This window comes from Seriola lalandi, unplaced genomic scaffold (assembly GCF_002814215.2).
Source record: "Seriola lalandi dorsalis isolate HSWRI2012SDOR001 ecotype SW California unplaced genomic scaffold, Sedor1 jcf7180002054784, whole genome shotgun sequence".
Lineage (NCBI taxonomy): Eukaryota > Metazoa > Chordata > Actinopteri > Carangiformes > Carangidae > Seriola > Seriola lalandi.
In genome coordinates this window covers 1,728,045-1,752,401 of record NW_019525337.1, presented here as the reverse complement: position 1 = coordinate 1,752,401, position 24,357 = coordinate 1,728,045, and the positions used below count along the sequence as shown (strand labels likewise).

Below are 24,357 nucleotides of genomic sequence, written 5' to 3'. Positions count from 1 at the left end.
CTCTTCACAACAGTCCTGAGTGAGTCCAGACTCCTGCCAAGCACAGACCCAGCCTTTTTTACCAGCTTGTCTAGTCTCTTTGTGGTCATGTCCGACATGCTGCTGCCCCAGCAGACTGCAGCATAAAAAAGTACACTGGCCACCACTGACTGATAAAAAATCAAAGGACCTGAGCCTCCTAAGGAAAAAGAACCGGCTCTGCCCCTTCCGGTAGATGGCATCTGTGTTCAGGGACCAGTCCAGTTTACTGTCCAGGTGCACACCTAGGTATTTATAAGTGTGCACCACCTCAATGTCTTTACCTCGAATTTTGACTGGGTGAAGGGTGGGCCTAGACCTCGCAAAGTCCATGACCATTTCCTTGGTCTGGGAGGTGTTCAGAGGGAGGCAGTTCTTGTCGTTCCACTCACTGAAGGCCATCGTCAGATCCCTGTATTCCTGCCCATTCTTGATACGCACCACAATAGTTGTGTCATCCGAGTATTTCTGGATGTAGCAGGACTCAGAGTTGTATTTAAAGTCTGCTGTATACAGGGTGAACATGAATGGAGCCAGAGCAGTCCCCTGTGGAGCCCCAGTGCTGCTCATCACTGTCCCTGAGACACAGTTACCCAGCCTGACGTACTGTAGATGTACCTAGTCAGGTAGTCCACAAGCCAGGACGTGAAACAGGGATCCACCCCCATCCCTTCCAGCTTGTCTTTAAGGATGGGGGGTTGGATGGTGTTAAATGCACTTCAGAAATCAAAGGATGTAATCCTCATGTAACTACCTGGGTCATCCAAGTAAGAATGGCCCGGTGGATAATGTAAAGGATGACATCATCCACTCCAATAATTTTTTTGTAGGCGAACTGTAGGTGTTCTAGTGCATGTTCAACCTGTGGCTTCAGAAGGTGGAGAAGCAGCAGCTCCTCCTGGTCTTCATGATGTGTGATGTGAGGGCCACAGGTCTGTAGTCTTTTTTCTCAGCCAGTCGTCCTACTTTAGGTACCGGAACAAGTCATGATGTTTTCCACAGGACCGGGACCCTCCCGCTTGAAGGCGTAAGTTAAAGATCCTCTGGAGAGGCTCAGCCAGCTGGGCTGCACAGTCCTTTAACAGCCTTGGATACAGACCATCCAGGCCTGTTGCCTTTCCAGGACGCAGCCTCTTGAGCTCTGCCCTCACCTACCCTGTTGTAAAGGACAGCAGACTTGACCCCAGTGTGGAGGGAGTTGCAGCTGCAGTGTCAGGTTGTGGAGGAGCCTGGCTGTTCTTCTCTTTAAAGCCAGTGATGGTCCTCATCCTCTACCACACCTCTCTGGTGTTGTTGTTCTGCAACTTCCTCTCTACTTTCTTTTTGTAGTCCTCCTTCGCCTGCTTTAATCTCCTCTTCATCTCATTTCCTGTGACTCCAACAGTACATTCCAATCTGTGCACTCAGTTCCTGAATGACAGGTGGTTGCAGCCTGCCTCAGTACACGAAGCTTGTAAGAAAGCTGAAGAAAAAACAGATTATGATCTGATCTGCCAAGTGGTGGTAGAGCTGAAGCAGTGTAGCCCTCTTTGACATTTGCATACAACAGATCCAGTGTCTTATTTTCCCTTGTGGGTCATTCAACATCCTGAGTGAAGCCAGTCAGGTGAGACGTGAGAGTGACATGGTTAAAATCCCCCGATATTGCAATGAATGCATCAGGGTGCTGGGTCTGTACTCTCACAACAGTCTCGTGAATAACATCACACGCGACTGCAGGCTCTGCTCGTGGTTGAATCTAAACAACAAAGGCAACAATGTGTGAGAACTCCCTCTGTACATAGTACGGTCTAAGACCAACTGCCAACAGTTCAATATCCCGACAGCAGATCTTCTCCTTCACTGTGATTTGACTGGGGTTGCACATCTGTTCTTCACTAGCAGAACCAGTCCTCCACCTTTATTCTTTCCACTTGCTCCGGCCTCTCCTTTCGCTCATACTGCAGTGAAGCCGGGTAAATCCACAAAACGGTCAGGTGTTGTCGTTTAACCAGGTCTCCGTGAAACACATGATACTACACTCACGATATGCTCGCTGGTTCTTCCCAAGTGCCTCCAGTTCATCATACTTGTTAGCCAGGGAGTTGAGATTTCCCATGAGGATCGATGGTAGAAAAGGCTTATATCTCCATCTCCTAGCTTTTAGCTTAGCCCTGGCTCTGCATCCACGGTATGGCTTCTTCAGCTCAGCCGGTATGGGATGTTTAACTCCATATCTGGTAAACTTTAAAACCAGGAGTTCTTCCTGATGGAGAGACCTCAGACTTCAAGTCCTTGAAAGCTTCAGCCTCTTTGAGCATCAACTACCTCAGCATACTTTCAGCTACAGACTTCATTCAAACATTAAAATGTTCACAACACGTTCAGCTATTAGACTCGTGTTCAATTTTTTGATATCTTGTAAAGTTTTTAAATGATCACAGTTTTAGTTTCACGCTTTTTTCAGAACATTTCTGAGTCGATAATGGGTGTGAACACGGACTGTTCAGGGCTAGAGTGGATGACGTCATCGCTAGAGTGGGAGAAGCTCTAAAAATTTGTCTAAAAGAAAATCTGTGTAACTCATCCTTAAGGCCACATACAGTTGCAATCAAAATTATTCAACCCCGATTGCATTTTAGGTTTATTGGCAAAATTTAAAAATGTTCAGGTGTTTGCAATAAACAAATTACATAAGAACAGTTTAAATAGTTAAATAAAACTAATATTACAAGGACTTTATCCAAATTCAACACTAAATCCTACTTCCAATGACTCCTGCAGTCTCAAAAATATTCAACCCCCTGAATAGAATTCCTCATAAGAGCACACATTTGCAAATCAGGTGTGGTCTCAAGCACACCTGATGCAACCGATCAAGGGCTTCATTAGTTGCATCAGGTGTGCTTTAGACAGAACACCTCATACACCTGGACTGTTGACAGTGATGTTTCATTGCATGTTAGAAATATGGCTAAGTCAAGAGAATTGTCCAAAACGTTCAGAGAAGAGATCATTGCCTTGCACAAACAAGGAAATGGATACAAAAAGACAGCAAAGGCACTATATGTTCCTAGAGATACAGTTGAAAGCATAGTTCACAAGTTTAAAGTTAAAGGAACAGTGGCTACACTACCTGGATGTGGCAGAAAGAGGAAGCTATCAACAGCTGCCACAAGAGTCCTGAGGAGGCAGGTGGTCAAAAACCCTCGACTGACTACAAAAGTCCTGCAGCAAGACAATGATCTCAAGCATACCTCAAAGTCCACCAAGGCTTGGTTTCAGAAGAAGTCCTGGAAGATACTAGAGTGGCCATCACAGGCACCTGACTTGAACCCCATTGAAAATCTCTGGTGGGATTTGCAAAAGGCGGTTTCAGCACGCAAACCCAAGAACATTAGTGAACTGAAGGCCTTTTTGCCCATGAAAAATGGGCTAAGATTCCTCAGGAACGCTGCCAGAAGCTGGTGTCTGGCTATGCATCACATTTGCAGCAGGTCATAACAGCAAAAGGGTGCTCTACTAAGTACTAAAAATGCTTGTCATGAAGGGGTTGAATAATTTTGAGACTGCAGTAGTGATTAAAAGTGGCATTTTGTGTTGAATTTGGAGAAACCACTTGTAATATTAGTTGTGTTGTGCTGCTTAAATTGTTCTTGTTTGATTTGTTTATTGCAAAAAGCTGCTAGTTTGTACATTTTGCCAATAAACCTAATTTGCAGTGGGGGTTGAATAATTTGGATTGCAACTATATTTCAGTCTTGACACATCATTTCTTCCTCATTAGTAGACAAATTTGTCTTGTTTCATATAAAGTGACTACCTTGGCACAGAGACTAAATTAATTTAAACTGTCAGCCTCAAACTGATGGGAGTACCCTCCAACTGTCCCATAGACTGCAATACAAATTCAGGAAACGATTTCAGGAGAAAACCAGAACTGACCCTTTTTTGTAACTCGCTCCTATTTCCATATTTTTGGGTCCAGAAACACCAGAACCACATAGAGGTGTTCAGGAAAGTCTTGTGGTGCTGACCATGTGATAATTTTGCTGATATTATGTACTGTTTTGTATTAAATGGCAGGAGTTTGAGAGGTTGCTGACCTGTTTCTCCCACAGATTTGTATGTGCTCAGTCTTCAACAGCCAGACTCTGTCTCTTACAAACACACACAAATGGACACATAGAAAGGTACACAGGTAGACAAACAGACAGGCAGATAGACATAGTTTCATTCAGGAAACATTTGGCTGTTAATTTCAGTTTAAAATCTAACTGACTCCACATTACATATATTCTAATTGGTGGACTACTTTTGGAGCTCATTCTGATTGGTGGATTACCTTTAACCAGTGTTTTCCAGGTGCTACATTTTTTAGAGATAAAGAAAGGTAGGCAGCCAGACAGACAGACAGCATTGTCACCATGGCAACCTCTGAGTGCAGGGAGGGAATACAAGGTCAAATTAATTGATTAGAGACTCCTCTGATATCTGTGGTGTCAGACCAATCAACCACTTAACTGACATTTCTATCAAAATCCTGCTATATACTGCTCCAATACTAAATACAGAAAATGATTAACAAACCTCTAAGCTGTTTTCACTGGAAAAATGTTTCAGTCCAGTTGTAATCAGTAAGCATTTGGCAGCTAATTGCAGTTTGTCATTCTAACTGACACAGAAACACACATAAATACAGACAAGCAGAGAGGCACACAGACAGATAGAAAGGCACACAAACACACACAAACAGAGACACGCACACAAACAGATACAGACACACACACAAACACACAAACTACAGAAACACACACAGACACACATTAACAAACAGACACACACACACACACACACACACACACAAACACACATACAGACAGAAAGCTGTTTACAAGTTAGTACTCATAAATGGAGACAACATGGCAACAACATCTTTCAGTTCTCAGCTTTTGCAGGTAATGGAGTTCAGCTCCTCCAGTGTAATATTTTGGCATCTAACTTTTCAAAGCACTGTTCATCAGTTAATATGAGTTGCTTTTTCAACTATTTTAACATTGTGTCAGTAATCTCCTTCAGGTGTGACAAGGTATGCTTGTATATTTCTTCTTTCTTAGGCTTTTTTCAGCCATTTTAGGGCATTTAGCTTCAAATTTAGATGTTTTTATGTTTTTTCTACATTTTGTACATTTTTGTAGAGTTTCATGCTGTTTGTTTAACTTTTCATCAACAATTCAGGTCTTTTTCAACGATTTCATGCCATTTAACCTCCAGCTCACATTTTCTTCTTTTAATCTTCAGTCAGCATTGCTTTTTTGCTATTCAAATGTATGGAGACCATGTTCAAATCCTTGAAAACTTGAAGACTTTCAGCTATTTAACTATCATTCAACTTTTTGATATCTTATACAGTTTTTCATTTATTAACACACACACACATACACACACACTGGAGATATACACACAAACCAGAGATATACACACATATATACACACACACACACACACACACACACACACACACACACACACACACACACACACACAAAAACACACACAAACGGACATATAGAAAGGTAGACTGATAGACAGACAGACAGACAGACAGCCAGATAGATAGGCAGATAGACACAGTTTCATTCAGGAAACATTTGGCTGTTAATTTCAGTTTGCAACCTAACTGACTCCACATTACATTTATTCAAATTGGTGGATTACTTTTAGAGCTCATTCTGATTGGCGGATTGCCTTTAACCAGTGTCTTCCAGGTGCTCCCTTATAAGATAGAAAAACAAGTGGGCAGCCAGACAGACAGAAAGCATTCGGCAATTAATTTCAGTTTGTCATTCTAACTGACACAGAAACATACATAAATACTGACAAGCAGAGAGGCACACAAACAGATAAACAAGAAGACAAACACAGAAAGGTAAACAAGTAGACAGACAGACAGATAGATATAAACACACATAACAGCTGTTTACAGCATGACAGTTGTTTACAAGTTATTACTCATAGAGGGAGATAACAGTTCAGACTGGACAGAGCAACAGGAAATATGGCAGCAAACATATTGATACATATATACTCCTGATCCTCCTTTTACTTTCCTTCGTTTGTTAACTACTCTTGCTTGCTTTGTGCTACATAAACCACTCAGCGATCAAAACATTCAGCTTCTTCACGAGATGTATCCTTTCTTTCAACTTTTTGATAATATTAATAATAATTATAATATAATAATTAATTTAATTGAAATAATAAGCTTTTTCCGCAATATTTTACAATGTAAGTGAATTGAGAGTCTTTGAAATTCAACTACTTGAGCATACATACAGCTACAGATGTTATCCAAATTTTAAACTGTTCACAACAGTTCCAGATATTAAGCGATTATTCAGCTCATTGATATATTAAATTAAAGTTTCTACTGTTGAGGATGCAGTTCATCTTTCTGTTACTAATACAAATGATTACTTCTTCAAATTTTTAAAGGCATTTTATTCTTACTTACACCTTTAGCACTAAATAATTTGGCTCTCAACAGTTTTAACAACATGTTTCAGTTAGCTTTTGCAGCTAATGGACTTCAGCTCCTCAAGTTTAACATTTTGGCAACTAATTTGTCAAAGCACTGTACTTTAGCTAATATGGTCTGCTTTCCCAACTATTTAGCATTGTGTCAGAAATCTCATTCAAGTGTGACATTATAAATTTTGATTTTACATTTCTTTTTTGTTAGGTTTATTTTCAACCAATGTGGGACAATTAGTTTTCAACTAACATGTTTTTCTGTTTTTTACAATTTGTATATTTTGTGCAATTTTGTGCTGTTTGTTACACCTTACATCTATTATTCAGGCCTTTTTCAACTATTTCAGGATATTCAAACTCCAGCTTACAAATTCTGATTTTAATCTTCAGCTATCGTTTCAGCTACTTCAGCATTGCTTCAGCAATCTCATTCAGTAAATGTCGATGAAAGGTGAAAAATTTCCCATAGAGAATGAATGCTTCAAGAATGCTCTTCAAAACAACCTACTTTGGAGCCTTACTGCTGCGTCATACTTCAACGTAGAAAAATGGTTGAAACGTTAAATAGTTAAATAGTAGACTTAAGACTCCTTTGGGTTAAATTGATATTTTGACTACTATTATGGTTTACACAAAATCGCAGTTTATGTTTTGTGTCATTTTTAGACCTTTTCAGACTTTATAATGGGTGTGTATTGCACTCAATGTTCAAAGCTAGAGTGGGAGAAGCTGTAAAACGCCTCTGAAAATATTCTTTTTAACTCATCCTCACGGCCACATATTTCAGTCTTCACACATCATGGCTTCTTCAATAGTAAGACAAATTTTTCCTGTGTCATAGAATGTGTATCTTAGCACAGAGACTTACAGAATTTGAACATGAGCCTCAAAGCGATGGGAATACCCTCCACCTTTCCCATTGACTACAATACAAATTCTGGAGCTGATTTCCTGAGAAATGCATATGTGACATTTTTCTGTAACTCACTCCTGTGTCCACATTTCATGCTCTAGAAATACCAGAGCCAGATATGCAGTGCACAAAGATCTTGTGCTGGCCATGATTCGCTCATGGTTCCCAGATCTGAGTCAGCTCTGTGTCTTTCAGCTAGACACAGGTGTTCAAACCAGCACGTTAAGAGACTCTTTGATCTCTGTGATGTTTACAAACCCAGCCACACAGACATACACAGTCACACAGACACCGACACACACGTTGATAGAAACACAGAAACACCATCGCCATGATTTGGATTAACCTTCAAAATAAAAGGCTATCTATCTATCTCTTCAATAAACAAACATACACACAGAGAGAGCGTGGGAGAGGGAGAGAGAGAGAGAGAGAGAGAGAGAGAGAGAGAGAAAATAGCAGAATTGGTTTTATGTTCAGGGCTGCCCAAGAACAATGCGTGGGAGGGGCTTCTGGGAGATGAGCTCAATAAAAGACTAAATGAAAATGAAAATGAAAAGAGACAGAGACAAAGATCTTAGAGGTTAAATGCATAAAAGCACCATAAATAAAAAATACACAAGAAAGAAGAACACAGATCTAACACTACTATAAAACTAATCCTTCCATTTAATGTAGATTTATTTGTATTTCTTTATATTGATTTTGAAGGGGTTCCCACCACTAGTCCATTATTGTCTGTCATTCACCCTCCATTGGTATTAATGACCTCTGATCACCATAATCCTTGTTATTAATGTCGTGTGTTGGTGTAGGTTGACTTAAGCAGCACCTCTACAGGAAGAACTGGCTGCACTCTGGCCCCTGTGGTTTAATTAGTCTCATTTTGAACAATCCATGTTCACACTGCAGAAGAACAGTTGTGTCCAGTTCTGCAGATTTCCTACGATCTGAATTAAAGGAGAAGAGTCAGTGGTGATACGTCAGGGACTGGTGTCAGGACACAGAATAATAAAGAGGAACACACCGCTGCACACTCAGGTCCCTGCGTGACATTAAGCCATGTTATATGCAGTAAACTTCTTCCTCAGCAGTAACATTAGGTAAAAGAGAGAAAACATAACGAGTTGAATGGTCCAGCTCCACTGAGAGATAATGAACTAGAGTAAATACGTACAGAGGTTTATGTGTGACTCCTATGAACTTTTCTTTCTTCATCTTCCTTCCTTTGCACCTTCCTCTCTCTCCTTTACCCCCCCTCTTTCATCTTGATCCTCTCCTCCTCATCCTCCTTCCTCTGAGACTGTGAGGTCATTCACTCTGTTGCTTTCGTAATTAGTCCCTATCTCCCTCAGTCATTTGTTTTCGTTTTCAAACAGCGTTTTCACATTGACACATTGCTGCTAATAGGGCAATTTGAAGAGAGCATCCACACACACACACACACACACACACACACACACACACACACACACACACACACACACACACACACACACACACACACAGTCTCTACATCATTTCTCTGTTACCTGCTGAGTCATATATTCACAGCCCAGACTCACATGACGAGGTCACCTCAGGTCATTACTGATAACAGTCCCAGTAACATCGCTGACCATCACTTTGTATGACATGACTACAAACTACATAAACCTACATGTAAGGTCAATAGCCCCACCTGGTGATTGTAGGTGTCATAACAAGACACCTACTTATATGTGACTTAATTTACAGGTGTTACAGGTATTATTCTATGATAAATATTTATGTAATATCAAATATGTAATATTTTATTTTATTTTTCCAGTTTCTCAAATGAAAGGTTTTCTACTGACTGAGGATGTGAGGACCTGAAGTCACTGTGTCGTACCATGAGTGTTTTTCCCATCACTCCCTGGGAATCTTGATCAGATGTCTTAAGTTGGGAAGCTTGGGAACAACTGGTTCATACAACGTGTTGTCTGATCATGTTGGAAGGTAAATCTGTTCATGTCTGCTAAAACAGAACACTTTCAGACAGTCTCTCCTGGCAACCATTCTTAGTTTACAGAAAATGTTCTACTGAAATACATTTCAGCCTTCTGTATCTGTAAACTTGCTCTGTGGGTCACTGCCAAAAGCTCATGACCACAGGTGATGGTTGAACCAGTAAATCATGAGCTTCACGTGCAGACTCAGCTCAGAATGAGCCTTGAACCTATGATATGAAACCAGCTCTATCCATAGATCAGACTTCACCTGCTCCACACACTGCCTCGTTCTAGATGCTCTGACTCTAAAATATGAAACACTGACACAGACACAACCTGCAGAAACTCTAAGTGATGTCAACTTTCCTCTGCAATTTCTACAGTCTCGAGTTTTGAAGCAGTAAAAACAGAAACAAATGTTCCTTCTGTCAATGACACTGAGGAATTGTCACTGTTAGAGCATCACAGTTTCCATGTTACCAATGGCAACAGATGGATACACAGAGAGAGCTGCTGAGGAAAACATGATGACAAATATAGAGGGAGAGTTATACCTGCATGCGTGTGTGCGTGCATCTACTGTCTTAATTGCTTGGCCCGTTTCTCATTATCTGTCCAGATCAATACCACAGCTTCAACACTACATACAAAACACAATCAATCTCTCTCTTTGTATGTTCTCAGACACACACACACACACACACACACACACACACACACACACACACACACACACACACACACACACACAGCCAACAGTGTTCCGGAAAGACAAGGTCAGAGCACAAACTCTTTACATATAAAGAGAAGTCATCAGTATGTGTGTATGGAAGTGACTGCACAAACTTTCTGTTTCATAGCGACCTGGAATTTAAAGGATGATTCAGTTCTGTTACAGTTCAGGGGAATACAATATGATAAATGCTGGAAATGGGGTTGTAAAAAAATAGCTTCGTAGTTGGAAAAACTGAATTACAGGCAACAGGACGAGAGGGCAGCTGCTGCTGGTGGAAACAGATTCTGCTCAGCTTGGTGAAAGCACTGGGCCGCCTGACAGAAGTGGTGCCCACCTTGTTTCTCTCAAACAACTCGCTCTGGATGACCTTGAGGTCCGTGTCAAGCGCGGATGTAGCCTGCCGGCGTTTCTTGGCCAGCTGCTCCTCCAGGTCTTCAGCCTGAGCCCTCAGCTTCTTGTTGTCCCTCTCCAACGTCAGTTTCTCTGTTTCCAAACGTTCCCTGCGCCCCCACTCTGCAGCATTCTCCACTTGCAGTCTTTCCATCTGAGGGAAACACAAAGAGAGGAGGAGGCTGAGGACACTCGCATGATAACTGTGGTGTAGCTGTACCAATCACTGCTGGTGATTATATATAAGTTAGAGAAGTAGCTGTACTCCATCAAATACCAGAACAGGACTGTAGTTATACAGGCTGTGAAATCCGACTTCACACTAATTTTTATGATGAAGGTAGAGCACTGCTGCACTGACCTCTTTGATTTGAAAGTCAAGTCTGATGCAAGTCAGACCACAGCATGGAGCTGTGTCTGGGTAAGTTGTGATAACTAGGTAACTACTAAACCACTAGTCTTTGTTATTGGCAATAATGGAACACTCATAGAAGACATGATTTTATCACCAGATCGAAAGAAGTTATTATGTAAAACACCAGCGCCTATATACTTACCTTCCAGATGTGTTGCCAGGACGATTGTGTTGTCACAGCAGCAGCTGTGTTCATTTCTGCCTTCCTCCGTTTGTTGCAAAAAACACTAACACTAACAACACTTCCTGTATGTTTCAAAATAAATATATTTTAAGAGGCAGTAGTGGGTCTTTTACTATGAAACACCCAGAGAAAATAACACTGGCTATTGTTACCTAACTAACACTTGACTCATCACTCAGTAAAACTGGATGTATAGTTGATGTGAGGGGTGAAGAAGAGACCCACCACATGTGTCAGATTTGACCTGCTGATATCTCCTCCACATATATGATCCATAGATTCAGATATGATCAGACTGTATCATTACCCACAGTAACTTTGATACAGATACATTCATAGAACTGGAGCTACATCCAGGTAATCTCACTGAGCACTTTATTAGGAACACCTGTACACCTGCTTATTCATGCAATTATCCAATCAGCTAATCGCGTGGCAGCAGTGCAATGTATACAATCCTGCAGATACAGTTAATATTCACACACAATCATGTCAACATGGAGCAGAGTCTCAGAGGAAAGGGTCAACATCTGGTGGATCCATGACATAAAGAACTGAGGAACTGTTCCTAATAAAGTGCTCAGTGAGTGTATAACCTTGTTTTATGGTGTAGAGCAGTGATCATCACTTGTTTAGATGTCTCTCCACCAGCATCTAACCAGCAGAGACATGCAGGGAAGAACACAACCATCTCCATCAATTCAGCCCCAACATTATTCACATATTGTGGACGAGCTCATTAGCTCCAGCGTCGCCGGCAGCATAACCTTGGGGCCTACACACGTATTCGCCTAGTCACTGTGTAGTTCATAAAAAAGCCTTTTTTTGGCACTTCCTGTCAGGAAAATGATTTTAAGATATATTTGTAATTTTATTAAAAAAGTCAACTGTAGCAGAGGACAAGAAGTCAGTAGGACAGACATTGAACAGTGGTCCTCAGCTGGACACACCAAAGGCATGATAAAGGGCAGGGAGACCAAGCAACCATGAGGACTGATACCAATAAACCTCTACAGGTACACAAATAAAAAAAAAACTCCATACACAGGTGATGTGATTAAATTCAGGGCAGAAGTTTGACAAACTGTTCCTGTTATAATTATTCAGTAAGTGTTTTACTTTACACATTAGTCATAAATCATGAACCTCTCAATCTGCTGTTCTTACTGTACATACCCAGCTGTGATGTGCTTTTGTACAGTAGTGACAATATTGAGACAGATCATGTAGCAGCCACTAGATGGCAGTCTAAACAAGCTCAGTAGAGTGGGTGTAGTTACTATTTCATGGAAATATATGTAGTAGTAATGAAATGACATCTACTGACTGTTTTGACAAAAAGAAGGCAACAAATGACACTGAATATAGATTTAAAAAAAAAGCTAATACAGGAGAACGGATGTGTGTTCAGTTTGTGAGGTGCTGACATTCAGTCTGTACCTGCCCACCCTCCATCCATCACCCCACCCTCCCGGTCTTTTCTCTGCTGTTAACTACTCCCCCTGCCTCTGGCTCTGTGTCCTAACCTCAGCTCGTAGTTCAGCCAGTTTCTTGTCCATGCTGGTCCGGGCTCCAAGTTCGTCCTCTAGGTCTTCAGACATGCGGCCAAGTTCATCCTGGTGCATTTCCTTCAGCAGGTTCAGCTGGTGTTAGGAAGAGAGGGGAGAAGAGAAAACCTCAAATAGCTGGATGTTGCATTTTTCATTGTTGTCTCAAAGGACACTGAGGAGCACTGAAATCAGCAACATTAAACCATATGAAATTCACCTTCCTTAAACTCTACAAACAGCAAACAAGTGCTGGAGTGAAGGTCTGAGGATCCACATCAATATCTCTATATGTAAATTAAATGCTGCTGATCAAATACACACATAATATGCAAACCTGCCAACACAGCATTTTCCCTGGGAGTCTCCTGTATTTCAAGGTGATCTCCCAGCACCTTCCCTCCCCTTCTGTTGTTTCTCCAAGGGAGCTCCTCTAATTTTCATGGCCCTCAACCTTTTACAAACATTCAATCATTACACACAAATCCATACGTTTTTGTACGTAAGGCTCATTTTACGTGTTTGTTTGATGTTATCCAAGTTGCTAGATTGTGTATGAAACACAAGCTCAACCAAGTCTGATACAATATTTTGAGATCTAAATGTTGGCAGGTATGACTATCAGGTATTTGTACTGAATCTTACATACATACTCCCTGAAAAACTAAACTAATCATTGTTGAATCTGAGACACAAACCAGAGACCATTGAGACTGGAAAATAAATTCAATTAAATTTGAATTAAATTTCTTTTGTATAGTGCCAAATCATAATATATATTATCTCATGGCACTTTACTGGGTAAGGTCGAGACTTTACTTTATTACATAGAGAAACCCAACAGTTCCCACAAAGAGCAAGCACTTGGCGACAGGGGGGGAGGAAAAAGTCCCTTTAACAGGAAGACAAAAAGAGGGGGTGGGGGAGGAGAGAGAGGGACCATGAACAGCAGTATATACTGTTTATGATATTATTATTATTATCATTATTATTATTATTAGTGTTGTAGTGGCAAATGTTGATTCTGCTGCTCCAAAACAGAGAGCCCTGCAGAATGAGGACAGAGAGGCACAAACTGCAAGAAAGAAAAAATGCAAAGTTAGTGACATGAGGTAGTATGATATAAATGGAGAGAAAGAGTGCGCTTAGTGCATCATGGGAATCCCCCAGCAGTCTAGGTCTATAGCAGCTTAACTAAGGGATGGACCCCCTTGAGCCAGCCCTAACTATAAGCCCTATCAAAGAGCACAGTTTTAAGCCTGATCTGGGTGTCTGCCTCCCGAACCCAGACTGGCAAGGACTAGTTTTTTAGCATCATTTAGAAGACAGGATGTTTCTAATTTTCATAATGCTGCACAAGTGGAAGAAGGCTGTCCTAGAGACTTGTTTTATGTGTGAAGTAAAAGACATGTCCTGGTCAAAATGACCCCAAGATTTCTGACTGTATCACTGGAGGCGAAGGTAATGCCATCCAGAGTAAGTATATTATTAGATAGTGTGTCTCTGAGGTGTTTAGGGCCAAGTACAATAACTTTTTAGTTTTGTCTGAGTTAGGAAGTAAAAAATGCTGGTCATCCTGGTCTTTATGTCTTTAAAGGTATAATCTGTTAGATTGTGCTATTTGCTCCACCTTCATAGGGGGAAGCTTTTCACTCTTTTCCCCTGTCCAGTGAATCATGTTGTTGTTTTCCCCATGTTCCTTATAATTTATCATTTATATGTGCATTTATTGTTGATAGTTAAAATTGTTGAGAGCACTGAAACAAATTATGAATACTTGTAATACAAACAGTATGTTTTTATTTACCTATAAAAATATGAATGCAAGGGGATAGTACATTCCACATGGGTGTCAGGCTACAGCAGCATGAGCAAGGGATGATGACATCATCACAAAGGCAGAATCAGGAAAAAAGGTTTATTGCCAGGAAGGTTTTTACTTACAAGATATTTGGCTTGGTGTTTGGTGCAGTATCCAATAAACATATTAACAGGAAATAACAATAAAAAGGTAAAATACTGCAAGAGTCAAAAAAATAAATATACATAGATACACATATTAAAAAAATAAAACGATGAAAAAAACTATGTAGAAGTGTTGACAAAACTCCTGCTGAGCAGGATGTGCAAAAGATCACAGTATAGACAATATCTGTTTTGTGCAGGGATAATACTCTGGTGTAAAGGTGTTACTGTAATGTGGTTGTTGATTGATGAGGCCAGACACAGAAGAAAAGGCAGATGCTGGTCCATCACTGGGGAGGACTGGACAGGAATTCTGTCCTGATACAGACAAACATAGGACAATTAGTTTAGAACATACAAGTTCTTTATATTCAAACATGTTATGTCTGTTTTGTGTGTATAATAAATAGTAAGGATAGATATGAATATGCTAGAATAAATACAGTATTAGGCAGTGGACCCTGCACCCGCTGGTTCTGGACCAAACAGTCTCACTTGTTAAAGAAAAGTTACTGATGCATCTAGCTGGACAGCCGCAGGAACAGGCTAAATTCTACTACATCACTAAAACTTCTGTCGACAACATCAATCATACATTTATGCCATTTGAAGTGTTTGTCAGTACGGTTTGTCATTTGCAGTAATGATACTTTTCACTATAGACCAACATTAGATGTTACTCACCAGTCTAAAAGAATAGTTGCAAGCTCGACATCAAGCCGCGTCTCTCTACTCGCCCGGAGCTGTCACCAGCTTCACCCGTGTTTTGCTTCTTTGCCGTTGAACGTGGTTTCGTTTCAGAGTGGTTCTTTGGGATGGAGATTAGGATCGCTTTCTAAGCACTTCAGCCATCTCTGCGTTTCTGTGATGCTCGTCGGCAGCTTTTTTTTTGTTTTGTTTTGTTGGAGCTGTAGCTAACTTCAAGCTCAGGAGGAAGTTCTTGTTCTGTGGGACTGAGGGCAGACTAAACGCTACACTGACTCACACAGCATCTAGTGTGTCTAGGTGGTATTACAACAAGGCCCAGGTCGGGGCTAGTTGGTTAGCATGCTAATTTCAGTAGATATCTCTGAAATACAATAGATGGTGGTCTTGGTCAAGACATCATCACTGTGGCTCCTTCACATACTATTGATAGTGTTAGTTCATTTTTTGAACATTTTAAACTAAAATTCTGGCCAGATCTGGCCAGATAAGTACGACTGGATGTTGTCTGCATAACAATGGAAATTTACCTGGTGCTTCCTGATAATATTCCCTAAAGGAAGCATATATAGGGTGTAAAGTATTGGTCCTAGCACAGAACCTTGTGGAACATGACAAACTTTTGTGTGCATAGAAGAGTCATTATTAACATGAAAAAAATGGAATCTATCTGATAAGTATGACTCAAACCAGACTAGTGCAGTTCCTTTAATGCCAATGACATGTTCTAGTCTCTGCAATAAGATCCTGTGATCGATGGTGTCAAATGCAGAGCTAAGATCTAGTAGGACAAGTATAGAGTCTGAGGCCCTGAGGAGATAATTAGTAACTTTAACCAGAGCTGTTTCTGTGCTATGATGGACTCTAAATCCTGACGGAAAGTCTTCAAGCAGACCACTTTTTGCCAAATAATCACATAACTGGTTAACAAGCACTTTTTCACTGATTTTTAAATAAAGGGGAGGTTGGATATAAGTCTGTAACTGACTAAAATATCTAGATCAAGAGTAGGATTTTTAAGTAAAGGTTTAATTACTGCAACCTTAAAAGCGGTGGTAGATAACCTGCTGATAATGCTAGGTTGATTAGACCTGGAATAGAATTGTTGATTAGAGGAAAAACATCTTTGAACATCCTCGTTGGAATAGATACTATAAGACAAGTAGATGGTTAAGATATAGAACTGTTGAAGTTAGCCCAGAGAGATCTACAAGAGAGAAGCAGTCTAAATATAAACCACTTACTGTTGACTCTGGTGCTACGGACAGTACATCTGAATCAGCTGTGGGGAGGATATGGTTATTAAAGAAGCTCATACAGTCACTGCTACTGACACTTAAAGGAATAGACGGCTCAATAGAGCTGTTACTGTCTGTCAGCCTGGCTACAGTGCTGAACAGAAACCTGGGGTTGTTTTGCTTTAGAGCACGGGTTTCTGAGTTGTACCATAGAGATAGCCTCCTCTGATTCACTACCTTCTTTCTCAGAGGAACCACAGTGTCTAGTGTTGTATGTAATGAGGCTGCAGTACTGTAAACAACATCATCAACTTGTGTGGGACTGAAGTTGAGATAGCTGTCCTCCATTGTGGTGACACATGGCAGAGGACCAAATACCAATAGGATTCTTTCTTTAAATTTGATCACAGTATTGTCAGATGGATACATGCTGTGATGGTTTTATTCCCAAATGCTGTAATATCTATTACTGTGAACTCAAATGTTAATATAAAATGGTCAGATGAAAGAGGGTTTTGGGGAAATATTGTTGTTGTCAACTTGCATTAACTGAGTTAGGCAAACTCAGATCCCATCAAATTTCATGAACATCCCAGGATCTCAATGTTGAAATGGCCCAAGTTCAGCACCTATGGAGCCCGCTGGACAAGCCGTAGCCCAATCACTATCGAAATTTGCAGTTCATAACGGTCTGGAGGTCTGTGCGAATTTTCGTGAGTTTATGAGAGCGTTAAAGCCCCTCAAAAATCAAATATTCCAGCAGAAAAATAATAATAATCTCAGCAATAACAATAGGTTCCTTGCACCTCCGACACTCGGTGCCCGGGCCCTAATTTGGAGGCAGACAACCAGACTGAATGTTTAGTATAACGTTTTACTACTCATATCAACTCAATCCAGTTGACCAATCACTATGCCATAACACTGTGCATGTCCTAGACATATCACCGCTTTTAAGCGGGAGTACCCCACAGACTTAACTGGCTTTTGTAATAAACAATAATCTGCTTTCAGTTCCCATCTAACATTTTAACATCATTTATCAACACGAGTTGGAATGATTAAACTTAGTGCATGTTGTTCTCACTTTACATCAGTGTAAGATTTCTTTTTGTTTTGTGCATAAACCAACAAATATTTATTTTAAAATTTATACATTAAAATAAACATTCAAACACACAAATTCTCATCAATGAGGGCTATACCACTACCCTGGGTATTATTCTGAGCTAAACATAATCCTTGTAGTGGGCTGGGTTTTGTTTTTTTATAGCCCTTCCATATCTTATGCATGTTGTCTTTGGGCTTTTGAATTCCTCTGTGCTTGTGTTAGTTTCACAGGTTGTTGTGGCAAGTGTTTCCACCGGGTCACTTTTTATTCCTTTGAGCATTACCTAGAAGTTGTGGCTGCGCAAAGCAGATCTTTTTTTAGCGCTCATGCAGATGAGTCCTGGGAGACCGGGACGAATGACCCCACTGGAAGACCTGGTAATGTACAGAGTTGGGGTCATACAATCGGCCAGGAGGACCATTACCTGGGTCTTGTTGGGTGCGTTGAGCATCTTTGATCATAGATTCTATCTCCCATGTGACAGCCCCAACAACACAGGTAGTAGGTAGAATGGTGTCTGGACTGGAAACGACATCTTCAGGGGCAAACTGGCGGGAGAGGGCATCGGGCTTAATATTCTTGGAGCCTGGGCAATAGGTAAGGGTAAAGCTGAAGTGATCAAAGAATAAGGCCAAGCAGGCTTGACGGAAATTTAACAATGAATGGTTGTTCAGCCCCCTCAGGCCAATGCTTATATTCCTCCAGAGCCAGTTTTACTGCGAGAAGCTCATGGTTTCCCACGTCATAGTTTTGTTCTGCAGGAGAAAGGCGATGGGAAAAAAAAGCACAAGGATGAAGCTTTTGAGGAGCTGCACTTTGAGAGAGGACTGCCCCAACCCCTGAATCTGAAGCATCCACCTCCATAATAAACTGATGGGACAGGACGGGTCCGGCTGGATTAAAACTGGGGCTATGGTAAACAGTTTCTTCAAGTGGAGGAAGGCTCAGCCTCAGGAGACCAACTGAATGGAGAAGTGGAGGATGTGGGCTTGGTGAGGGGAGCCGCTACTTTACTGTAGTCTTTGAAGAAGCGGCGGTAAAAGATAGCGAGGCCCAGGAATCGGTGTAACTGTTTCCTAGTGGTTGGTTTGGGCCATAGTACCACTGCTTGGATCTTCTCAGGATTGGTCCTCACCTGCCTACTCTTAATTATGTAGCACTGGAGCCACCATCTTCTCCAAACTGGACCTGAGAAATGCCTATCACCTGGTGAAAGGGAGACGAATGGAAAACGGCTTTTAACAACCCCCTATGCCATTTCGAGTGTTTGGTAATGCCATTTGGTCTCACCAATGTACCTGCAGTGTTCCAAGCGATGGTAAATGACGTGCTCAGAGATTTCATCAATAGCTTTGTCTATTTAGATGACATCCTGGTCTTCTTGTGCTCACCCTCTGAACACATCATCCATGTCCGTCAAGTTCTCCAGAGGCTCCAGGAGAACAAGCTATTCGTAAAGGCAGAGAAGTGTGAGTTCCATGTTACCTCAGTCAGCTTTCTGGGCTACATAATTGAGAGCGGGCAGGTGAGGACAGAGGGATGCCCGCTCAGCTCTGCTATGTTCAGCTGAACGGAACCATTGCTTAGCTGATTGTCATGGGATCCCAGCACCCCACTATCGACCAGGTCAGAAAGTTTGGCCTTCTTCTAAGAATATTCCACTGAAAACTGACTCTAAGAAGCTCTCGGCCCGCTATTTGGGACCATTTGAGATCGTGAGCATCATCAACCCTTTTGTTGTTAAACTCAAACTGACTAAAATTTTAGAATCCACCCTTCATTCCATGTTTCCCAGTTGAAACCTGTGCATGTCAGTCCTCTGTGCCCTCCGGTTGACCCCCCTCCTCCCGCCCGCATCGTTAACGACCACACAGTGTTTACCGTCAGGCGGCTGCTGGATGTACGATGTCGGGGTCAGGGGTTTCAGTACCTGGTTGATTGCTCTCTCTGTCTCTCTCTCTCTGTCTCTCTCTCCTCTCTGGTTGTGTGTGTGTGTGTCTCGGGGTGTGGCATTCCCTCCAGCTTCTTCCTGGTCCACTCCACTCCTCCTACTGACTGCTGCAGCCAGCGCACCTGAGTTTCATCTTGAAACTTCTTCGTCTGTCTCTCAGCAACCTTTTCAGCCCAGCAGCCTCCAGTCCAGAACCTCTGCTCCCCCACTCTTCACCTGCCAGGCCCCCCAGAGCCGTCTCAGCCAGTTCAAACCAAGCTACAATAAAATCCAATCCACCTGCACCGCTGAGTTGTGTTCTGCTTTTGGGTCCTAAAGAAACATTTTAGTCGGTTATAACAGTGTCATGTGGGTTGAGAGGCTCTTTTGGGATTGCAACTTGATGTTCCACACACTCACTGCAAGATCTGCAAACTATTTTGATGTCATCATTCATTTTTGTCCAATAAACACTTTCTCGTGCGAGGTGATGTGGATATCTGATTAAGGATATCTTGAGTCATGGTCTGAAATGAGTACCTCCCTGCCCTTGAATATGACTCCTGATTCCACTGCAAGTTCATCTCTAAAGGATCAATAAGCACGCAAGGTTCTTGGCAGGTCTTCTATCCTTTCTGGCCACCCTTGATCAGTTCCTTTTAACACACTGAATCTAGTGACCATCCAGTTTTTACACGGAGAACTTCCTGTTTTCCAGATGAGAAATTTGTTATGCCGATGGCGTGTAACATTGAATCCTCAATTTCAGCATTCATTCCAGCGATGTGCTCGTCCAGCTCAATTCACTGTGGTTTTCAGGGTTTGACAACTGACTGAGAGTGTCTGCTAGTACCATTTGTGCTCTAGGCCGGTACCTGACTTCATAGTTGTACCCTTGTGTCTTAATCAGCATGAGCTGTAAACGTGACGGTGCAGCATATAGTGGTTTTGCACATACGGTGACGAGTGGTTTGTGATTTGTTATCACATGGAATGACTTCCCATACAGATAGGTGTGAAATCACTGCAATCCATAAACAATGGCAAGCATTTCACGTTCTGTGTTGCTGTATCTCAGTCTGTCAGTGTTTTAGGACCAAAAGCAATTGGTCTGTTGTTCTGCACCAGCACTATATCCAGGCCTTCCTGTGACGCTTCTACTTCAAAGGTTAGGGGTGTGTTTGGATTACAGTATTTTAGGCAGGCATCCTCAGTGGTTGTTGATTTCAAATCCTAATAGCTCGACATTCCCATAGACCTATGTAGCTCATCTTGGAGGGTTGCCATTTTCTGCATGTCTCTTAGCTGGGTTCGGTTTGATGTCACTCGCTGCTGTCTGTCTGATATATCATTGGCTATACTGACCACACCTTGGAGATCCTTATCTCCATTTTGGCCTGGAAGGGATCACAGGAGACACTTAATCCAAATGGCAAGCGTTTCCACCAGCATCTGCCAACTGGAGTGCGAAATGTTGTCAGAAGCTGTGAGTCCTCATCCAGGTGTATGGACCAATAGCCTGCTTTTGCATAAAGCTTGCTAAATATTTTATATTGCAAACTTTGAGTTCAGCTCCTCCACAGTTGGTATCTTGTGTGGACATCTTTTAAGGCTGGCATTTAATTTCTGTGGGTCTCAACATATCCTGAGGGACATGTCCTTTTTGTGCCATTGTGCCCTTTTTGTTCCACAAGTTTGTTCAGCTCTTTCTGGAGCTTATAATTGATGTGGTTGCTGCATCTTTGTGGTGGATCAATGAATGATTCTGCATTCTCTTTCAGGAGAAGTTTGTCAATGCCAAGTTTTTTCAAACTGGTTGGGTTACACTTCCTTCAGATCTGCACTGGTTGATATTTTTGGTAGTTTTGTTTGTTTTTCCTTTGATTTTTCTGGCTGTCATTTCCATTCTCTTTCACAATATCAACATGTACAGTTACAAGATTTAGCAGTTCCCTTGTTGGTAGCCCAACTACAGTTGGCCCTGGTAAATCCACAACAAAGAACATGGCATCAACCCATGTAGACTCCTTATATTGGCATGGAATATTAATAGTTCCAAGGCAAGGGATCTCATATCCACTTTACGCAGATAGCTTTTTGTAGTTCTTTTTTAGTTTTTTATAGGCACTAGATTTGTAGTCATTTATTCCCCGTATTCCCCGCTGCACCTGTGTCAATTTTCAGATGAAGTGTGTGTCCATGACCTGGTAGGCCAGGTGGTCTCATGTTTAGGGTTGAATATGCGAAATCTCTGGGTAGTCTGCTGTCAATGCTATTCATGCACTTTTCACTGATGGTGATGGAGTAGAAATTTCTTTGGTACATGTTCTCTTCATCAGGCTCTTTGCTGTCTACAACATCAATGTTGGACTGCTGCTTGTGATAATTTCTGGACATCTGAAATCTGGGATGTTTGTTACGTGGTGGTCGAGACTTCTTTTTGCAGCATCCTGCCCAGTGTACTATTGTGCCACAGGCACAGCATTCGTCTTTATATGCTGGACACTGATGTGACTTATGGCTTGAACCACAATTCTGGCATGTCCGCCCTATCTGTTCATAACATGGACTTTCTCAGTGTCTTCATCCCCGAGAATATTCTCAGTCTTCATCTCCGATTTTTAGGTCTTCATCTCCGATGCCACAACATATTTTCCTTGCTTGTTTGACTTTGTCTATTATGTCTTCATCTTCCAGGTAAAGAGACATTTTTTGTTTTAAAAGAGAAATGGCCTCTCTTAAATCAGGATCAGACCAGTTCATTGTCGGTAAGTGATTTGCTGCTATGTCCACAGTATAGTCTGTACACAGTTAGCTCCCGCTAGCTTGCTCCTGCTAGCCTGCTACAGCTCGCACTCAACACCTCAGAGTGGCAGAAATTATCCTCGGACAATCCTGACTGTGAACCTCGTCATATCAACCCAATCCCGGTGACGTATCACTACGCCTTAACACTACGCATGTCCTAGATATATATCACAACAATAACCAATTTGTTTCTCAGTAGGTGTGTCACTGAGTGGGGAAAATCCGTTCGAAACATGAACAGGTTGGTGGTGAACCATGGGCTTTGGTTTAGGATTATCAGAGACAGTAGAGAAACCGAGACGCTTAATTTCCGTTTACCAGAACTGTGTCCCATTTCATACCATTCATACCATTCACCTGCAATGCGGTATCTGTATAGAAGGGATTATGCTTCTTCTTGTTACAAACAGTCACCCTGCCGCCCTGGCTTTCCAGCTGCTTGGGAACTGCTGGGGGGGAGTAGGAGCTACAGAGGGAGCTACACTGGGTCAGTCCACACCAGCTACAAGGGGCTGGCTGACTACAGTAGCTAATGATATGGTTCCCATGGTGCAGAGCTGGGCTTCCAATTCACTAAGCCTCACCTCAGCAAAACAAATGTCTGCAATTAAACTATCACACACACCATTAGCACACAAAGTGAGAGGGAGAGAGAGAAGCCATCGCTAGCTGCTACGCTAAAGTAACTAGCAGATTTTAATAGCATGTAAACAGCTGTGATTTAGCAGAAAGTCGCTAAGAGAGGGGGAGAGCTGTGATTGATCGACCAGAACTAGTGTATGTTTAAATGTACAACAGGTAATTAACTGCTGTAGTGAAAGAAAACAGCTTAGATAGCTGAATTAAGACAGAGCAGCAATGCACGCTAACACCAACACCAGCAACAACAACCTGAAGTGACACAATACGCTTGACGCAGCACACCAAACTGATCTTCTGTATAAGCACATTAGATACAGAGTCTGAATGAGGAGTTTGCTCTTATTTCTTTTCTGTAATGTCTCATTCACACCTGGATCAGTACATTAACACCATGTTGCTTTTTATTTCTATTTTATTTATTTACTTGCACAAACACGTACTGTCTACATATTCATTCTAATAGGGTTGTTGGGACCACGCCTAACAAGCTGAGTTCATGGAGGGCCTTTTCTGGCCACTTGAGGGCAGCAAAAAGCTTTAAACACGACTTCTGACATCTATAAAGTTATTAATATGCATTAGCTCATTTATACATGATTCATTTTGGAGTGGTGATGGTAATGATAATATTTATTTACTCTTTGCTGTGGTTTGGTATCAACCAGTTCCTCAGAAAACATCTGGCTCATCTTTTGAATATGTAATAAATTCATGACAATGAATTCATGGCTTATATATGTAATGAGATTAAAGAGTAAAATATAAATGGACTGCTCTTATATATCACTACCACTCAAAGCACTTTATACCACAAGCCATATTCACCCAGTCACACACATTCATACAGCACTTCTTCTTCTTCTACACACACATAAAATGATGGAACAGCCACCAGAAGCACACTGACACGTGGACTGGAGGAGCCAGGGATCAAACCACGACCTTCTGATTAGTGGACGGCCTATTCTACCTGCTGAGCCACAGCTGCCCAGGTATGTGAGTCAAAGCAGTGTACATACTGTGATATCTTTATACATACCACTATATTCTGTTGTAATCTGTTACTGCATACTTAGTACACCTTTGTTTAGAGCATTAGCATGCTAACATTTTATATTTAACACTGAATATGTCCAGGTTTTGCAGGTACTTGGTCATAAATAATCACAAACCTGACCACACATACATGTTCTCTGTGACTGAGTGATCACCTGACCACACAGACATGTTCTCTGTGACTGGGTGATCACCTTACCACACAGACATCTC

The 24,357-nt window shown here is 41.6% G+C and overlaps 1 protein-coding gene and 2 long non-coding RNA genes across 5 annotated transcripts in view; 1 reads left to right on the top strand and 2 right to left on the bottom strand.

Annotated features, from left to right (window-relative positions):
* The window catches only part of LOC147817987 (uncharacterized), a 273,041-nt gene that overhangs the window by 73,938 nt on the left and 174,746 nt on the right, over positions 1–24,357 (top strand). The window lies entirely within an intron of this gene.
* Positions 1–24,357, bottom strand: part of ccdc102a (coiled-coil domain containing 102A) — a 101,526-nt gene that overhangs the window by 19,010 nt on the left and 58,159 nt on the right. For all 3 annotated transcript variants that reach the window (XM_023425555.2, XM_023425556.2, XM_087179100.1), the window contains exons 6-7: positions 12,669–12,785; positions 10,488–10,697 (exon numbers count right to left, since the gene is read on the bottom strand). In XM_023425555.2, the coding sequence (XP_023281323.1) occupies positions 10,488–10,697; positions 12,669–12,785 (327 nt within the window). The remainder of the gene's footprint in view (positions 1–10,487; positions 10,698–12,668; positions 12,786–24,357) is intronic.
* LOC147817989 (uncharacterized) lies at positions 14,594–24,353 on the bottom strand. Its single transcript, XR_015438414.1, has 2 exons — positions 15,339–24,353; positions 14,594–14,972 (listed from the first exon to the last, which is right to left on the bottom strand). It is a non-coding gene; the product is annotated as an uncharacterized LOC147817989 (long non-coding RNA).